This window comes from Bison bison, unplaced genomic scaffold (assembly GCF_000754665.1).
Source record: "Bison bison bison isolate TAMUID 2011002044 unplaced genomic scaffold, Bison_UMD1.0 scf7180017864260, whole genome shotgun sequence".
Taxonomy (NCBI): Eukaryota; Metazoa; Chordata; class Mammalia; order Artiodactyla; family Bovidae; genus Bison; species Bison bison.
Genome location: NW_011494832.1, coordinates 6,436,667 through 6,456,586, shown reverse-complemented (window position 1 = coordinate 6,456,586; position 19,920 = coordinate 6,436,667). Strand labels below are relative to the sequence as shown.

The 19,920-nt window shown below is 36.4% G+C and overlaps 1 protein-coding gene across 8 annotated transcripts in view; it reads left to right on the top strand.

Annotated features, from left to right (window-relative positions):
• The window catches only part of CACNA2D1 (calcium channel, voltage-dependent, alpha 2/delta subunit 1), a 530,781-nt gene that overhangs the window by 136,047 nt on the left and 374,814 nt on the right, over nt 1-19,920 (top strand). For all 8 annotated transcript variants that reach the window (XM_010848132.1, XM_010848138.1, XM_010848135.1 and 5 more), the window contains exon 3: nt 8,317-8,433. In XM_010848132.1, the coding sequence (XP_010846434.1) occupies nt 8,317-8,433 (117 nt within the window). The remainder of the gene's footprint in view (nt 1-8,316; nt 8,434-19,920) is intronic.

Genomic DNA, 19,920 nt, shown 5'->3' with positions numbered 1-19,920 from the left:
AAAAGAAATGTAATGGTACCACATGTAAGTGAACTCAGGAAGAGTCTGGGTTTCAGCAAGAATTTAAGGCGTTTGGAAGATAGTTTGGGCAGTGGGAGGGAAGGTCTAGAGCCAAGACATCCCCTGAGGCTGAGTATTAGCATTGTCTCCACTGCTAACTCCTTGTGTTAGTTTTCTATTCTGAGTGTGACAAATTACTCTAAATTTATTGACATAACACATTTATTATCTTACAGTGCTGTGGGTCAGAAGTCCTTTCCTTGCCTCATGGCCCATTTTCCTCACCCTTCAAAGCCAGCAACACATGATAATTTCTTCTCACATTATCATCCATTTGGTTTTCTCTTGCATGGTTGCGTTTTCCTCTTCTGTTTTTTAAGGGTCTTTGTGAATACATTGGACTCTCCAGGACAATCCAGGATAATCTCTTTAAATGCAACTGATTAACAAAACTTCATCTACAAAATTAATTCCTCTTTGCCATGTAACAAAATATCCACAGGTTCTAGAGATAAGGATGTGTTTATCTTTGGGAAGTCGTTACTCTACCTACCATAGCCATCATTTATCGCACTAGTAGTATTTGAAGACTGTTTTTCTCCTGCTAGTCTTTTCACTTTTGCTACTGCTTTTAACTTTGATCCATCTGTCATCCTATGTGGAGAAAACTTGATTAGTTCAATATATTATCCTTGTTCATGTAGATCTTTTCTATCTGATACCTCACAGATTATTAATTCAGGAATTAGCTGCTTCCAGGTCCAATATCAGTTCAATTCAGTCGCTCAGTTGTGTCTTACTCTTTGCGACCCCATGGACTTCAGCACACCAGGCTTCCCTGTCCATGACCGACTCCTGGAGGTTGCTCAAACTCATGTCCAACGAGTCAGTGATGCCATCAACCATCTCATCCTCTGTCGTCCTCTTCTCCTCCTGTCTTCAATCTTTCCCAGCATCAGGGTCTTTTCAAAAGAGTCAGCTCTTTGCATCAGGTGGCCAAAGATTGGAGTTTCAGCTTCACCATCAGTCCTTCCAATAAACACTGAGGACTGATCTCCTTTAGGATGGACTGGTTGGATCTCCTTGCAGTCCAAGGGACTCTCAAGAGTCTTCTCCAACACCACAGTTCAAGCCTCAGTTCTTCAGTGCTCAGCTTTCTTTGTGGTCCAACTCTCACATCCATTCATGGCTACTGGAAAAACCATAGCCTTGACTAGATGGACCTTTGTTGGCAAAGTAATATCTGTGGTTTTTAATATGCTGTCTAGGTTGGTCATAGCTTTTCTTCCAAGCAGCAAGCATCTTTTAATTTCATGGCTGCAATCACCATCTGCAGTGATTTTGGAGCCCAAGAAAATAAAGTCTGTCACTGTTTCCACTGTTTCCCCATCTATTTCCCATGAAGTGATGGGACCAGATGTCATGATCTTCATTTTTTAAATGTTGAGTTTTAAGCCAACCTTTTCGCTCTTCTCTTTCATTTTCATCAAGAGGTTCTTTAGTTCCTCTTCACTTTCTGCCATAAGGGTGGTGTCATCTACATATCTGAGGTTACTGATATTTCTCCTGTCAGTCTTGATTCCAGCTTGTGCTTCATCCAGCCCAGCATTTCACATGATGTACTGTGCATATAAGTTAAATAAACAGGGTGACAATATATAGCCTTGACGTACTCCTTTTCCAATTTGGTACCAGTCTGTTGTTCCATGTCTGGTTCTAACTGTTGCTTCTTGACTTGGATGCAAATTTCTCAGGAGGCAGGCAAGGTGGTGTGGCATTCCCATCTCTTGAAGAATTTTCCACAGTTTGTTGTGATCTACATGGTCAAAAGCTTTGGTTTAGTCAGTAAAGCAGAAGTAGATGTTTTTAGAGAACTCTCTTGTTTTTCAGTTGATCCAGTGGATGTTGGCAATTTGATCTCTGGTTCCTCTGTCTTTTCTAAATCCAGCTTGAACATCTGGAAGTTCACAGTTCATGTACTGTTGAAGCCTGGCTTGGAGAATTTTGAGCATTACTTTGTTAGCGTGTGAGATGAGTGCAATTGTGTGGTACATTGAACATTCTTTGGTATTGCCTTTCTTTGGGATTGGAATGAAAACTGATCTTTTTCAGTCCTGTGGCCACTGCTGAGTTTTCCAAATTTGCTGGCATATTGAGTGCATCACTTTAATAGCATCATCTTTTACAATTTGAAATAGCTCAACTGGGATTCTATCACTTCCACTAGATTTGTTCATAGTGATGCTTCCTAAGGCCACTTGACTTCTCATTCCAGAATGTCTTGCTCTAGATGAGTGATAACAACATTGTGATTATCTGGGTCATGAAGATCTTTTTTGTATTGTTCTGTGTATTGTTGTCACCTCTTAATATTTTCTACTTCTGTAGGTTCATACCATTTCTGTCCTTTATTGTGCCCATCTTTGCATGAAATGTTCCCTTTGTATCTCTAATTTTCTTGAAGAGATCTCTGGTCTTTCCCATTCTGTTGTTTTCCTCTATTTCTTTTCATTGATCACTGAGGAAGGCTTTCTTATCTCCTTGCTGTTCTTTGGAACTCTGCATTCAAATGAATATATCTTTCCTTTTCTCCTTTGTTTTTAGCATAGGTCTGATATGTCCTGATGCTATTAGGCAGGGGCCAATGGCAAGATCTTACATTAAAATATTGCTACCCATTTGTATAATGCTGGACCTCATTGGGATAAGAAACTCAAGTACTACATCCCGAAAGTTGTTTACACTGGCGTCTACCCGTCTTATGCAGGAGGAGGCGGATTCCTCTACTCCAGCCATCTGGCCCTGAGACTGTACAATGTGACTGACCGGGTCCTTCTCTACCCCATCGATGATGTTTATACTGGAATGTGCCTTTAGAAACTCGGCCTTGCTCCAGAGAGACACAAAGGCTTCAGGACATTTGATATAGAAGAGAAAAGCAGGAGTAACATTGTTCCTATGTAGATTTGATGTTGGTACATAGTAGAAAACCTCAAGAGATGATTGATATTCGGTCTCGGTTGCAGAGTGCTCATTTAAAATGCTGAATTATGTGCAAACTACATTTTACATAGAAATGTATCTCAAATAGTTCCCATTTGTGTTCTTTTCCATTAGAGGTCATTTCTATGTAAAACCATCAAAATTGCCTTTATAGGTCATGTCCATTTGAGGCCTCTAAACCCTTCAGTTCAGATGATAAAGCGTCTGCTTGCAGTGCGGGAGACCTGGGTTTGATCCCTGGGTCGGGAAGATCCCCTGGAGAAGGAAATGACAACCCACTCCAGTATTCTTGCTTGCAGAATCCCATGGATGGAGGAATCTGGGGGGCTACAGTCCACGGGGTCACAAAGAGTCAGACACGACTGAGCAACTTCACTCACTCACTCACTCACTCACCCATTTGTAAGGAAACTCCTCTGACTCCTGTTTCATCAGGGACTTCCAAGAGAAAACTTCCCTCAGAAAGATGGCAGAGGTTTTAATGGCTTGTCCAGGACAAGTTCCAGTGGAGGGAAGTAAATGCACAACTATTGAAGGGGCTATCAAAATGTACGTATTTTGATTTACTCTGCAGACATTTGACTGTGTTTGTCTTTGGGGAACTTAACTTACTGCCAACAACAACTTAACTGAGCTGCCATTGTTTCTCCCAGAATGGGGGAAAAATTATTCTCACAATTTCAAGGTTCAGCTTTTTCAGTTTAAAACAGTCTCTTGTGATCAGTTTTATATTCAGTTAATTCAGAGTTTCAACTCCCTTTCAGTATTTTCTGATTTTCTTGACTTTTCTCTTGGGCCTCTGGGTACAAGGTAGACTGACATGACAAGATATCTGGTGTATTTACTGTTTCTGTTGACATGGATATTAATGTTATTGGTACTAAGAACTTGGTCAATCTTTCCAGATAGTTTTCACCATTATTCTTCAGCTGGATCTCTGCTTCCCACTGGCCATTCAGTCTGCATTGGGATCCCCTTGAACTCATACCAGGGTCATCTCCTAGAAGAGATAATTATCCTTAATTTCCAGCCTCCTTACTTGTTCATCCCAAGGGGCTTTGCGATGAATATTTCAGCACATCCTGCTGAAACAAAGAGAGGTCCCAGATAGACAGTGGCACTCAGATTCCCTTTGTGTAACTATGATACATTAGGATTTCATTTCCTTCTGCTCTGGGCAGTGGTTTGCTCCTGAGCGATGTGAAATGGGACTTAAAGTCTCTCCACGCTTAAATTCTGGAGGCTGACACCCACTGTTCCCATGAATAAAATGATTAAATGAAAGTGGTGGATGGTTTTGGCTTCCTGGGTGGCTCAGACGGTAAAGTGTCTGCCAGCAATGTAGGAGATCCAAGTTTGATCCTTGGGTTGGGAAGATCCCCTGGAGAAGGAAACAGCAACCTACTCCAGTACTCTTGCCTGGAAAATTCAATGGACGGAGGAGCCTGGTAGGCTACAGTTCATGGGGTCACAAAGAGTTGGACATGACTGAGGGACTAAGCACAGCACAGCCTACATATGAACCTGCAAGATGCAAACTTTCAAAGATGCTAAAGTGCATTCTCATGATCAATCACATGAGATTGATCACAGTAATTCACACGTGTGAAATTCATCATTACATGCATGCATCCTCTCTAGGTGTTTGTGCTTTTGTGTACTTTACAGCATAATACAGTAGTACAGTATCTTTATTTCAAGCCCAGGATATCTGAATGCAAATGTAAAAGCAGCAGTATGTAGCCAATTGTGTTAGTTGGGTACCTTTGCTAACTTTGTTGGACTTAACGAGAAAATTGGACTTATGAACGTGCTCTCAGAAGGGAGTTCATTCATATGTAGGGGAATTACTGTATTTCACGGTATAATTCCATGGTGTGATACTAATATTATGATTTTTGAAACATTTCATTAATTATGTTTATTTAGCGATGGTGTCAGTGAGTGATGTTGCTTTTTAGATAATTACAGGTGAGTTATTTTTAAATGTATTGTTCTGGAAATTATCGCTGAACCATGGGCTTAACTATAGAGCAAAGAGACTTAATGGATGTTTTCAGTGAAAAAGGTAGGGAAACCATGGTTTCTGTAATCACAGCAAATCTTGGACTGTGAGTTTTGTAGTGAAAGAAAATTAAAACCAGCTAGTTAAGATGATGAGAAGGAAATAATGTACAAGGCGACAAATATTCTTTTTGTCAAGACTAGTGTTAAGGGTGGCAGTGTGAAGATTTGAGTTATAGAAAAAATTAATAGCATGTTAGTGTTATCTGTCAGGAGGAAAAAGATCCTGTCTTGAATTCTCTTTATGTGCTCCATTCTTTCTAGTAGAAGAAACGGAAGCCAGTGTCACATGGCATGTGAGGAGCTGACATGTGATTTGAAAGTAGCTCTGTCTGGTGCCAGAAACTCATGTTATTCCCATCATGTTGTTTTTCTGTCAGGAAAGACATTGGATAAAGGGGTAAAGCATATAATTAATTTTTTATAAAGGAAAAGAAAAACTAGGAAGAAGAAAAAAAGATATTTAAGACTCTTTAAAATATTCATGTTAGCATGTTAAATATTATAGAAATGTGGTTTATTTTAGTGGTGGAAGGAACTGTAAATACCTGTAAGTTATGGAAATATAATATCTTAAAAATCCATGTGAAACCTTCTACTGTGAAAATTGTTCACTAAACATGCACCAGGCTGTTTCTCTTTGAGAGCCATTGCAATATCTCATGCAACAAAAACAACAAGATTGCATTCTTTGAAACCAGAAGCAAAGTCCACTTCTTTTGATGGTGGCTGTTACATGATTGTAATTCATGTTTTATTACAATGAAAACATTTCAAATGTGATATTGTACCTAAAAATGTATGGCAGGGCATTTGCATTGGGGCTCTAGATTTAAGCTTCCTTGACTTTATTTATTAAAGTTTATTTGCATTCTGGATCTTATTTTTTATTTCCTAAGCTTTTAAAAATTACTGTATAAGTGGAACTTGAGAGAATATTCTCTGTTTGAGAAAATATATATACTTGAACTAGTTTTTTCTTATTTATAATTCATTCATCCTTTATAGCATTTAATATGTCTGGCATACATAGATAGTGGCTAATAATTGGCATTAGCTGTAGTACATAATATGAAGTAGAGACTGTGTCCTGAACTAATCTTTACCAACTTTCAGTTCTATTAGAGTCCCAATACCACAGGAAGGAGGTTAGACTTTATACAGAAATGAGCAAGATATTCATGATACAAAGCACATCTGCCTTTCACAGCAATTAATTATATTGGCTTTTCTGCAAAGAACTAAATATCCTTGATCAATTAGAGTGATGTTGAGTTTTATCTGTTTGTACCTCAAATCAATCTGTTTAGGAGTTCATGTTCCTGGATGAGGTCTTAGGCTGAAACAGATAGCTTTGGACTGGAGGGAGTCCTTCATGGATAACCTGGGTCTTTAAAAACAGGACACAATAATCTGTCCATCAATAAAAAGTAGAAAAAATCCAGTAATATGCAGGAATCATGAATGACGTTAACTCTTGGGATTTTATATGACTAAATTACTGTGCCTTGAATAATTGGGATGAGAACCTACAAGGTCAAAGTTCAAAGTGTGAGGGAAAGCCTCATGGTTTGAAAATGATAAACAATTTTAGCAATAGAAGTTTGATTTAAATCTCCAAAAATATTTATTAGATAATTAATTTTATTATAGTTAATTATTTTAACTTATTAATTAAAATGTTGATATATTTTAAATCACTTAAAACTGTGAAACTTCATGTGAAACCAACACACTTCAAAAAATAAATGTTAGCCAATGTATATTGCTCCTTTTGAAACCAGTGTTTACCAGCAGCATTCATGGTCGGCTGGGACCAGCTATAGAACCTGTTGGTAGTAACCAGAATGCTGGCATTATGCCAGTAAAAAGCAGGGTTGAACTGGTTCCTGCTTGTGCCTGGATTCACTTCTCATAAGACAGTAAAAACCTGCCAGTCCCTGGCTTTGAAGATGGTTTAGTCATGCATGTGCAACCCATCTGTTGGATGAATAAGGGATTTCCTTTTCAGCCCAGCCCTTCAGCAACAGACATGGTCACTGTCTTTGTGCTCCTCACTGCCCGCCCCCCCCCCACCCCACTTTTCTTTTAATCTTTATTTCCTGCCAGGAGTATACACGCTTGATAAACCAGGTGCATCTTATGCTTCTCTAGGGAAATCCTTCCATAAATGCTGATGTGAGCCAGAAATGTAATTGTTTTCTCTTGCTGTCTAGGTTACTTTCAAAATAGTCTTATTCAGTGAATTTTTAAAAAAATTCAGTTTCATAATATAAATGCTTACACTATTACAGCTTCAATCAAACTTTAATGTAGACCTCGGTGACCTTGTTCTTCACTGTGAAACGTGAAGCTCCCTGTGCCACCAGGACGAACCTGAGGAGGGGAAGGTCTTCATTCTCTGTGTTTCTCTGTTTGGTTATAAGCCTATTTAGCAGCGTACATCTTAGCTTCAGTGATGGAAAAGATGCGAGTCTCCCTCAGTGCAATATCTTATTCCCTTGTCCTGACTTTTGTTCAGTGCACACATCCTCCAGTTTTGATGTCCCATGCTTAAGTTCTTCTATTTTCTAGAATAACCTCCCTGTTTCTTTAAAATGCTGAAGGCGGTAAATACCAGGTTTGGGGCTTCCCTGTAGCTTAGCTGGTAAAGAATCTGTCTGCAGTGCAGGAGACCCCAGTTCAATTCCTGGGTCAGAAAGATACCCTGGAGAAGGGAACAGCTACCCACTCCAGTATTCTGGCCTGGAGAATTCCATGGACTGTATAGTCCATGGGGTGGCAAAGAGTTGGACAAAGACTTTCACTTTCAATTTTTCACTTTGAGGTTGGAGGTACAACTTGAATTTGCAAAATTGCACACACAAATTGTTGTGTTACAAGATGTTTTACAACCTTTTAACATGATATACTGTTTTGGTGAGCTTGTGGTCTTACAGTTAATTGATATTTATATGTATATCAACATATATATATTTATATATGCATATATATGTGTATTTTGAACACACTGGAACTCCAAAATCTTACAGTTAATTGATATTTATATGTATATCAACATATATATATTTATATATGCATATATATGTGTATTTTGAACACACTGGAACTCCAAAAAGATCAAGATGAAGCGAGGAATAGATTTGTCTTTCTAATCAGTTGTTTATGGTTTTAAATACATTCTAATGTGAGGACAGGAACCAAATAAGCAATTATTGTTCTTACTAATTATATTTCCTCTTCATACAGATTTATGAGAAATACCAAGATTTGTATACTGTGGAGCCAAATAATGCACGCCAGCTGGTGGAAATTGCAGCCAGGGATATTGAAAAACTTCTGAGCAACAGATCCAAAGCCCTGGTGGTGAGTTTAAATTGTATCTACTCATTTTATTATTCTATATTACTCATTTATTATTTATCTTTCATGTTTTATTTGGAGGTTTTCTTTAGTATGCTGTTTTATCTGAGAAACTGTGTTCATCTAATATATGTTCATAAAAGATAAGATCATGGTTTCATTGTGGACTTGAAATAATGAATTAGCTTGTTTCTAATTATTATTTTATTTGTATAAGGTGATTTTAATACAGAGAAATAGTATATTTAATTAGAACATACATCTGTTTACACATATGTAAATAATCATGTGTAATAATCCTGTTTAAACTGATCATACAGTGTAAAACCCTTGAATATTGCAAGCATCCTTAAACCTGCCTTTGTAGTATTTGTCTCATCATCTTGTGTCTATACCAGAGATAGCCAGTACACTAGATATTTGATTATTTGTTTCTTTGCTCTTTAAAAGTAGCTGTACCTCACATAAATGTTTTGCTAAACATGTGTTAGTCATGATGCTGTATGTGGTCTTCAGCTACATCCTTTCTTCCATCAACATTATGTTTGCATGAGTTTTTTAGATGTTTGTGCTTAGCTTTAATTCATTTTTATTCATGGTAAAATATTATTTTTTGAGCATATATCTTAATTTATTCACTTATTCTCTGCTGATAAATTATTATTTGGATAGAACCATGAATAGGGTGGCTTCATTTTCTTGAATGAGTTTCTCAGTACATATGTGCAAGAATACGGGTCAGTATGTGATAGTAGAATATTAGACTATAGGGTGTTCATAAAATCAGATTACATAAGTATGACACTGATTTTCCAAAATAGTTCTATCAGTTTAGACCTCTACTACCAGTATTTGAGTCCCCATTGGTCCATATTCTGGCCAATGAGTGGCAATGTCAGAGTTCTTAACTATAGGCAGCTGAGTGGGTGCCAAATGGCATCTCTGCTTATCCCTAATGACACGGTTATCTGTTTTGTATTCTGAATATTCTTGTTTCCTTTTCAGTGACATATTTCTTCATATCTTTTACACATCTTAATCATTTAAATTGATTCATAGATTGTGTATTCTTGATGGTAGTTCATTTCAGTTACATGTGATGCAAATCTCTTTTTCCAGTTTGTGACTTGTCTTTTTATTGTCTTTATGGTATATTTTGATCAAATAAGTTCTTAATTTTAATGCTGTCAGAGTCAACTTTAAAAAAAATATTTTGAGGTGTATACTTTGTTTAAAAAATCGTTTCCTACTCTGATGTTCTAAATATTTTTGTGTATTTTATTGTAAAAGATTCCACTTCTTTCAGATCTATTTAAGCCACCAGTAGCTAATATCAGTATACAGTTTTAGGTCACAATACAAATGATTTTTTTTTTCTGATCAGTTCTCCTGAGACCATATATTAAATATTTTACCTTCCCTTGATGAAGCCCCATTTATCAAGCTAGTATGCTCAGCAGCTCACCATCTTCTTCTTCAAAAGGAATTGACTAGTCTTGAATGTTCACACATTATTTAAAATTTATATTCAGCATGCAATTATTTGAAACAATCTTTACTGGGATTTTAAATGGTATTCCATTGAATTCCAAATTAAGACAAAATTTGGAAGAATTTATATCATGATTTTTGTCTTTATATTTATATACATGATTTTTTATCCAGTTAGCTGTTTTTTATGCCACTTGATAGCATTTTAAAATTTGTTTATAAAGTTCTTATATATATCTTTTGTTAGATGTAATGTTGCAGTTTAACTCCTTGTTCTACAAATCTCAGCACTGTTGCAGGTGTTTGTTCCAGGATAACTCTGAATTCTTTGTTTACTGATCACTTACAGTTCAGATTTTTAACTTTTTATATATATATATATGTATACACACACATACACATCTCTGGGCATTCAGAAATTGTCTGTTTTGTTTTTGATCCTTACACATTTCTATGTATCTTAAAATATCCAGGGTCTTGTTGTAACATAATAAGAGGATCCTTTGGAATATTTGGTACACATTGCCAGAAGTTGAAACACTTTTTTTTTTTAAGTATAGTTGATTTACAGTAGTTTGCAAATTTCTGCTGTATAGCAAAGTAACTCATTTATACACATATATATACCCTCTTTTCATACTGTTCATGGGGTTCTCAGGGCAAGAATACTAAAGTGGTTTGCCATTCCCTTCTCCAGGGAAATAGATGGGGAAACAGCAGAAACAGTGTCAGACTTTATTTTTTTGGGCTCCAGAATCACTGCAGATGGTGATTGCAGCCATGAAATTAAAAGACGCTTACTCCTTGGAAGGAAAGTTATGACCAACCTAGATAGCATATTCAACAGCAGAGACATTACTTTGCCAACAAAGGTCTGTCTAGTCAAGGCTATGGTTTTTCCAGTGGTCATGTATGGATGTGAGAGTTGGACTGTGAAGAAGGCTGAGCGCCGAAGAATTGCTGCTTTTGAATTGTGGTGTTGGAGAAGACTCTTGAGAGTCCCTTGGACTGCAAGGAGATCCAACCAGTCCATTCTGAAGGAGATCAGCCCTGGGCTTTCTTTGGAAGGAATGATGCTAAAGCTGAAACTCCAATACTTTGGCCACCTCATGCGAAGAGCTGACTCATTGGAAAAGACTCTGATGCTGGGAGGGATTGAGGGCAGGAGGAGAAGGGGACGACGGAGCATGAGATGGCTGGATGGCATCACCAACTCGATGCACATGAGTTTGGGTGAACTCCGGGAGTTGGTGATGGACAGGGAGGCCTGGAGTGCTGCGATTCATGGGGTCGCAAAGAGTTGGACATGACTGAGTGACTGAACTGAACTGATGGCCTCTTTTAAAATATTCTATTAAGGTTTATTTCGAGAGATTGGATATATTTTGCTTTGCTACACAGTAGGACTTGTTTTTTATCCATTCTAAATGTAGTAGTTTGTATCTGCTAAACCCAAACTCCCAGTTTATCCTTCTCCCTACTCCCTTCCCTTGGCTGAACCACAAGTCTGCTCTCTTCCATCTGTGAGTGTGTTTCTATTTTGTAGATAGGTTCATTTGTGCTATGTTTTAGATTCCACATATAAGTGATAACATGTGGCTTTTATCTTTCTCTTTCTGACTTCACCTAGTATAATAATTTCTAGTTGCATCTGTGTTCCTGCATATGGCATTATTCTGTTGCTTTTGATGGCTGAGCACTATTGCATTACATATATGCTACCACATCATCTTTATCCATTCATCTGTCAATGGATATTTAGGTTGCTTCCATGTCTTGGCTATTGTGAATGGTGGTGCTATGAACATGCTGCTGCTGCTAAGTCACTTCAGTCGTGTCCGACTCTGTGTGACCCCATAGACGGCAGCCCATAGGGATGCATATATCTTTTTGAGTTATAGTTTTGTCTGGGTAAATGCCTAGATGTGGGATTGCTGGGAACTCTGTTTTTAATTTTCTGAGGAATATCCATACTGTTCTCCATACTGGCTACAGTAACATATATTCCCACCAACAGGTATGAGAGTTCCCTTTTTGCCATACTTTCTCCAGTGTTTGTTTATTTGTAGACTTTTAATGATGGCCATTTTCACCAGTGTGAGGTGGTACCTCATTGTAGTTTTCATTTGTGTTTCTCTAATAATTAGCGATTTTGAGCATTTTTCCATGACCCTAATGGTCATCTGTATGCCTTCTTTGGAGAAGTGTCTACAAAGTCCTCTGTGAAGCACAATTTTTAAGAAATGTGTAATGGTAAGGGAAACTTTCTTGATTAGAAGATTCATAACATTATCTTCAGATTTTGTTATATGAATATACCTCTTTAAAGCATCATTTATAGATGTAAATATATTTTCATTAAAAGTTTATCTAATAAAAATTACTTCTTAAGTGATTAATATTCACTAATGACTACTGAAAATGATTCCATTTATATTGATTTTTATCAGCTTACATTTTTTTTTTTCGCCCTGAATGTAGGAAGCAGATAATTTGGTCATCACAGTCCTTAGAAGAATGTGTTGGAATGAAGTAGGATGTATCTTGCCTTAACTGGATTAAAATGGGAGCTTAATGAGACTTTATTTTTTATCATTTGGAATTGAAGATCTAGATACCTGGTATATTATTTGAGTCCTGTGGGATCACTGGCTATCTTAAGCGCATGATGGGAGAGTACAGAAAGCATAATTACTAATGAAATGTAGAATTTGTTAGATTTTATGTGAGGGAGAAAGATTCATGTTTGTTTGCAAACTAAATTTTTATTTAACTTTTTGAATACATGGAAATAAATACATTATTTGAAAGAGAAATATTTTGAGGATAATTAAAAAACAGGTTCTATAATGTGTTGTAAATGAATATAAGATGAATATCAATTCATGAATAAATTAATAAATTTATCCATATTCATATTCATAAATTCATTCATACAAGACGGATATGAATGAATATAATATAGTAATCTTATATAAGAATATAAGATTACTATATTATTAATAGTAATGTATATTATTAATTTACTTCTACTTTTGTTATTGGCTTATACTCAGGGAGACTTCAGTATTAAAGGAGCTTTAATTTATCTGCATGGGGTACCAATGTAATTGCATAAATAAATACTTTGGAAATATATCTTGAATATACAGGTTTGAGATTGATGATCAAATTTAATGCCAGTTATACATTATTGAGTGTTTATTAAGTACTGTTACCTGATGATTTCTCATAATAATGCTGTGCACTATATACCATTAGTAGTCTCATTTTTCAGTAAGGAAATGGAGTCTTTGAATATTCTTTTAACTTTCTTCCAAAAACATATTTAATAAGCAGTGTATTCCAGTGTTTCTCAAACTTTAATGTGCATGTGGTTCACCTCTGGCTCTTGTTAAAATGCAGATTTTTATTTAGTGTGTGTATGTGTGTGTGTGCGCTCAGTCATGTCTGACTCTTTGTGGCCCCTGGACTGTACCTTCCAGGTTCCTCTATCCATAGGATTTCCCAGGCAAAAATACTGGAGCGGGTTGACATTTCCTACTCTAGACGATCTTCCCATCCTTTGGATCGAACCTGCATCTTTTGCGTCTCCTGCATTGCAGGTGGATTCTTTACCACTGTGCTACCCTTTTTATTCAGTAGATCTGGCCAAATATACTGACTTTCTAATAAGCAAACAGGTGATGGTCCAACTACAAAGACTATACTTTGAATCAGTTTAGTTCAGTTGCTCAGTCGTGTCTGACTCTTTGTGACTCCATGGACTGCAGCACGCCAGGACTCCCTGTCCATCACCAAATCCCGGAGATTGCTCAAACTCATGTTCATCGATTTGCTGTTGCCATCTAACCGTCTCATCCTCTGTCATCCCCATCTCATCCTGCCTTCAGTCTTTCCCAGGATTGAATCAGGATCTTTTCCAATGAGTCAGTTCTTCCCATAAGGTGACCTAAGTATTGGAGTTTCAGCTTCAGCATCAGTCCTTCCATTGAATGTTCAGGACTGATCTCCTTGCAGTCCAAGGGACTCTCAAGAGTCTTCTCCAACACCACAGTTCAAAAGCATCAATTCGTTGGCACTCAGCTTTCTTTATAGTCCAACTCTCACATCCATACATGGCTACTGGAAAAACCATAGCTTTGACTAGACAGACCTTTGTTGACAAAGTAATGTCTCTGATTTTTAATATGCTGTCTAGGTTGGTCATAACTTTCCTTCCAAGGAGTAAGCGTCTTAATTTCATGGCTGCAATCACCATCTGCAGTGATTTGGGAGCCCCCAAAAATAAAGTCAGTGACTGTTTCCACATGTTTGCCATGAAGTGATGGGACCGGATGCCATGATCTTCATTTTTTGAATGTTGAGTTTTAAGCCAACTTTTTCACTCTCCTCTATCACTTTCATCAAGAGGCTCTTTAGGTCTTCACTTTCTGCCATAAGAGTGGTGTCATCTACATATCTGAGGTCATTGATATTTCTCCCGGCCATCTTGATTCCAGCCTGTACTTCATCCAGTTCAGTGTTTCTCATGATATACTCTGCATATAAGTTAAATAAGCAGGGTGATAGTATACAACCTTGACATACTCCTTTTCCTGTTCTTACCTTGAGAATTCCATGAACAGTGTGAAAAGGCAAAAAGATAGGACACTGAAAGATGAACTCCCCAGGTTGGTAGGTGCCCACTATGCTACTTGAGATCAGTGGAGAAATAACTCCAGAAAGAATGAAGAGATGGAGACAAAGCAAAAACAACACCCAGCTGTGGATGTGACTGGTGATAGAAACAAGGTCTGATGCTGTAAAGAGCAATATTGCATAAGCCAGCTAGAGTGATATAAAAAGATTGCAAGTTATTTTCTCTCAAAGCAAGAAACCTGGATGTAGGTAGCTCAAGAGATTTCCAGAAGTCTCATTCTGTTACATCTGCCTTCATCCCACTGGGTTACCCTTGGCTGCAAGGGGAAATAATAGATGGAGTTTTTTCAGCTGGGACACCACCTCTGTGTACAGAATTGTGGTAGTCTTAATTAAAATGTGGATCCAGCCAGCCAGTGTCTGTATCAAATCTTTTCAAGATTGAATGTGAGTTTTAGGGAAGAAAGTCTGGAGAAAATTCATTTTGAAAAAGCTGAGGAGGGGAAGGAAAATGTTGCTTTCATTGGCTTTTTATATAAAGTCCCATTTTGTAAGAATATTTTATTGAAAATATAATGATTGCATGTGTAGTCAAATCAGCTTTTTCTAACAAGGCTTGGCACAGTGTGAACAGCAGTAGATTGAAAGGACTATTGAATCCATGTTTTAAGACTCATAAGAGTAAATTTTTTAAATATCATGGGTACTTGAGAATTAGTCAACGATAGTTGAAATATTTGAAATCATGAACCATGGGTAGATCTGGTAATAGTTAGAAACTGTGAGTTCAAAAGAGTAAACATTGTTACGATAATTTGTAGTGAACAGTGGAGAAAAAGAAGTTTTGATAAATAATAGAAATGAGAGAAATTAAGAGTTCTGGGTGATAAGGTTGAGGCATGAGTGAATGCTCAAGGAATTTTGAAAAATGTGTTCAACTTTACACAGCAAAGAATTCATTTCTGTATATGTATATGGAAATGTGGTTGGATACAAGCATGAGGTATTTTTTTAACAAAATAAACATAATACATGGTGTCATATTTCTCACTCAGAACATATGATTTTTCGGAAGTAGATGACAGATTTAAATGGGAAATGCTTGTCTTTCTTGATACCATTTGCTAATGTGTTAAATGAAAATCTCCAGATACAACAGCACATTTCCTCTCTCAAGTTATATACTTTAGCAGCATTTTTATGGATTTTAAATCTCAAGTAATGATAATGCTCGAAATTTGGGGTCAGACAGAATGAATGGGGAAACAGTAAGTGCTGTGTTTGGAACCTCTTAAAGTACCCTAAGGAGTAAACAGATCCATATACTCGTAATGGTGCTGCTACTCACTACCACACTCAGCACTTTAATTTTTATAACATTCTGTTCTGATTATCTGAAGGTTATTTATATTATTTAAAGGTTAGCAGCAAGGTGTTTTTAAAATATTTCCTGCTGTTACTCGCGCTCTGCTATACAGTACTTTCTTCCTTGTCCATTCTGTGAAATAGTGTTTGTACTGAATTGTCTGAGCAAAGACACTTTTGGAAAAAAGATAGCTGCCAAATACCCCTTTAAGACAGAGAGTAGAATTAATGGTAAAATGAAAGTGAAAAATTTTCTCATGGAAGGTGTTCAGAAAAGGAAAAGTTCTGGGCAACACTGATAGTCTCTTTTTACTAAAAAAAAAAAAAAAAACTCTTTGGAAATATGATTTTCATAGACTTGAGTTGGCTTAATTATTTAGGATCAGAAAGTAATGTCAACACCGCAGTATTATTGTGTTGATAACTTAACAAACGTAATATATGCTCCCATAGCACTGCATTTGCAAAAATTAGGAGAAGAGGGAGTGTTGGGTTGTTGACCACATGAAAGATAATGAAAATTAGATGAATTGAATTGGAAATCTCACACAGGCAGTAACAACTATGTAATTTGTGGGGTCTTGTCCAAAATGAAAATGTGGGGCGCCTCTTGAAAGAAGTTATTCAGAATTTAAAGACGGCAGCCACAGAGCTTTAGAACAATTGTGGGATCCAGCTGGGTGATTGCACAGGTCCCACACCCATGGAGCTGGCCAGCCCTCACACCCAGGTGGTCAGAGTCAGAACTGGAATTGGACTTGGGATTCTTAATCATGCGTGCTGTGCTGTTTCTACAGTGATAATCATTGAACTTTACCTGGAGACTTAGGAGTCTTCAAAACCTATGATAATTGTAAAAGAAGGTCAGAGTAAGATCCGTATTTCATTCCACTTCTGTTCTAGAAAATTGCAAACTCAACCCAGCGGAATAATAGACATGCTCTTATCTAAATGTGCTAGTGAATGATGTTGACAAGGGAAAAATAAATAGAGAGAAGCAGTGCTAATCCAAGGTTACCATCTTTGATTCACATAATGGAATCTTTCAATAAAACTTCATAACATGCTGTACATTTGGAGACAGTCTGATCAAGTAGTCTTTGCTAAAGGAAGGTAAACAGTGTCTTAGCTGTTTATGGAATTCAGCCTTCCATGGTGTTCTGATTCTTTTTCTGAGTCCTTACTAACTTTATTTTTTAATCTTTTGATGTTTAGTTTTCCCCTTGCCCCCATTAACTCCTTATCATCCTCCTACAGAAATACATAAACTCTCAACCTTCCTCTGAATTAATTTTTATCTTTAATGCAGAACAGAAGGCAGCAGAAGCCCTTTGTGAGATACCCAATGCCATCCAGGTTTTTTTTGTATATACAGGAATTCTTTTAAATCTATTCCAATAATTTTTTTTTTTTTTTTTTAGAGCTTGTAAAATCATGAACTACATTTTGCAAAGATGAGCTGTCTGTGCTTTGCTTAAAACCTCCTGACACAATTTATTGGGAGAATGATGGAATGTCCTATTAATTTAATTAAAGTATCATAGAAACGTGAAAGTTGAAAGAATTGGGGAATTCAGTTTTCTGGTCCTCTTCTCATAAGTAGGTGAATGTCTAAACCACTGAGTTTGAGAAAATAGCTGTTTCTTTTCTCAGATATTTTTGGTGATGAAGCTTCCATAATTATAATATCCCATTATTATTGCTTAGCTTAGTATTCAGGAAATTATTTCTAACATGGATGTCCTTGTCTAATTTAAATCTATTTTCTTTTCTGTTCCCTATATATGTTAAAATTTGTTTGGCTTTCTCCTTACCAGAGTATCTCTCTGTGTTGGGTTGAGGAGTGCTGTGGGTGGGAGGACCCATCATCAGCTCCTCATAGCTAAGTGTTCCTGGCAGATCCATATTGATGATTCTCAGTTGGTGAGCAATCTTTATTGCCAGCCATCGTGTTAAATGCTTTACACACATTCTCGGAACAACTCTTAAGAACAACTCTTAATCTTCAGAACAACTCTAAGAGGTAGGTGTTGTTGTGTTGAGGTTGTGTCTAAAGCTAGAGGTATTACCTAACAAAATTGAGCCATCTCAGTTAGCAGGTAGAAGAGATCTTCAACTCAGGTATCCCTGATTGCTAAAGCCTCTGTTTTTTTTTTTTTTTTCTGTCAGTATGCTGTACTCTGTAATCTAATGAATTCTAATTTAACTCCCTTATATAGACATATTTTTTGGTTTCTTTTTCATTTCTGTATCCTGGAAATTATCAAATATTCTCCAACTTTGTTAAAACATGGAGGATGCAATTGAAGGTGGTTCTTTTATTAAGGAGTAATTTGATAAAGCATAGTATAACAAGTTCACCTTTTTTTTTTTTTTTTGGTCACATGATCCAGGTACAGTGAGAACTGCTTTATTCTCTGTGGGTTGTGTATTAGATGATACCACTGTGAATGTTAGATGATTCTGATATATGTTATACTTATGTTGCTAAATTTATAATATATTCTTATAAATAATTTAAGCAATATAAAATGAAAAAAAAATTCCCTATGAGTTAAAAACAGTACCTTCTATAGTGTGGTGACTACCCTTTAGGACTCTTTTGAGTGTGTGTGTGTGTGTGTGTGTGTGTGTACTTATGAGTATTCCAAGAAGATTTTATGTCTGTGGATATGAATACATAATTGCTTCTTATGGCTTTGTATATATATTATTTATTTAACCAGTCTTCCATTGATAGTTTCTATATTTTTTATATAGACAATATTTAATATTCTTTATGTCATACCTTTGTATATGGGAAAACTGATTATTTGAATTAAGACATATAAATGGAATGGTTGAGTAAAAAAGCTTATGGGATATTATTTATATTTTTATTTTAAGAAAATAGAAATCTTTAATCTTTCCACTGATTTCTTCCCTCCTTTTTCTTTGTTTTTAAATAACAGAACTTCTGATAGACTCAGGTAGGAGTGACTAGGTTGCATTTGGCCCAATATAGTGAGTTAAATATGTACACAGAACTTAATTTTAAATGATATATATATTTCTAATTATTATAATAATGTCAAAAACTGTTCTCTAAAGATTAGTCCCTTTGTTGTTGGCAACATAATCAGTTCAGAATTAACAGGCTGGCTGGGGCAAACATCTGTCTTCCAGATTTATTAAAAAAAACAAATTCCGCCTAAGAGTTGCAGTTGCTGATTACATACACCAGCTCATATGCTCTAACTTGCATGCATCATCTCAGCCACAGGCAGAGTGCCAAATGCTGCACTGTGGATACCTGATCCTGTTGCCCACAAACCTTGTATTCTAGGGCAACTGACACTGTCAAGGCCCAGTTAAGAGCAAAATCCAAGTTATGTCTTGACAGCCAATGTATTTGTTATAGGATTCTGTCTACCCTTTCTGTGATTAAATTTATTCATTTAGTTCCAGGACTCATTATTCCCCAATTACAGCTACTCCTAGAAATGTTGGTCTATTGTTGCCTGACAAACCAATCACCCCTGATTATTTACACTGCCTTTTATAAAAAATTCTAGGTCAGCCGACTTGAAAGTCCTGTAATAAATAATAATGACTCATTTTCTCCAAGAGGGTTTACAGAGAATTTATTGCCCTATACATCACTGCCTGTACCATTTTTTCCCCGGTGTAACAACATAATATGACCTCTTAAAAAGCAAAATAATTAAATAAATCATCCAGTATGGTATTTGTGTGCTTTGGATGTTTCTTTAAAATGTGGATGTTCAGTGGTCATTTTTTGCTTGCAGCTAGTTCACAGTAATGGGTTTGACTCTTGCAGAATATTAGTTCACTTTCATTAAATAATATTGTCTACATGAACTCTTCCCTCTAAAACAGGTGTTTTTTAACTTGAGAGATAAAAATAGATTAATCAAGTGTATAGTTTATGATGCCTTTATTAATAATTATGTTTTGACTAATTATATTATTTGAAATGAAATTGATTCTCAC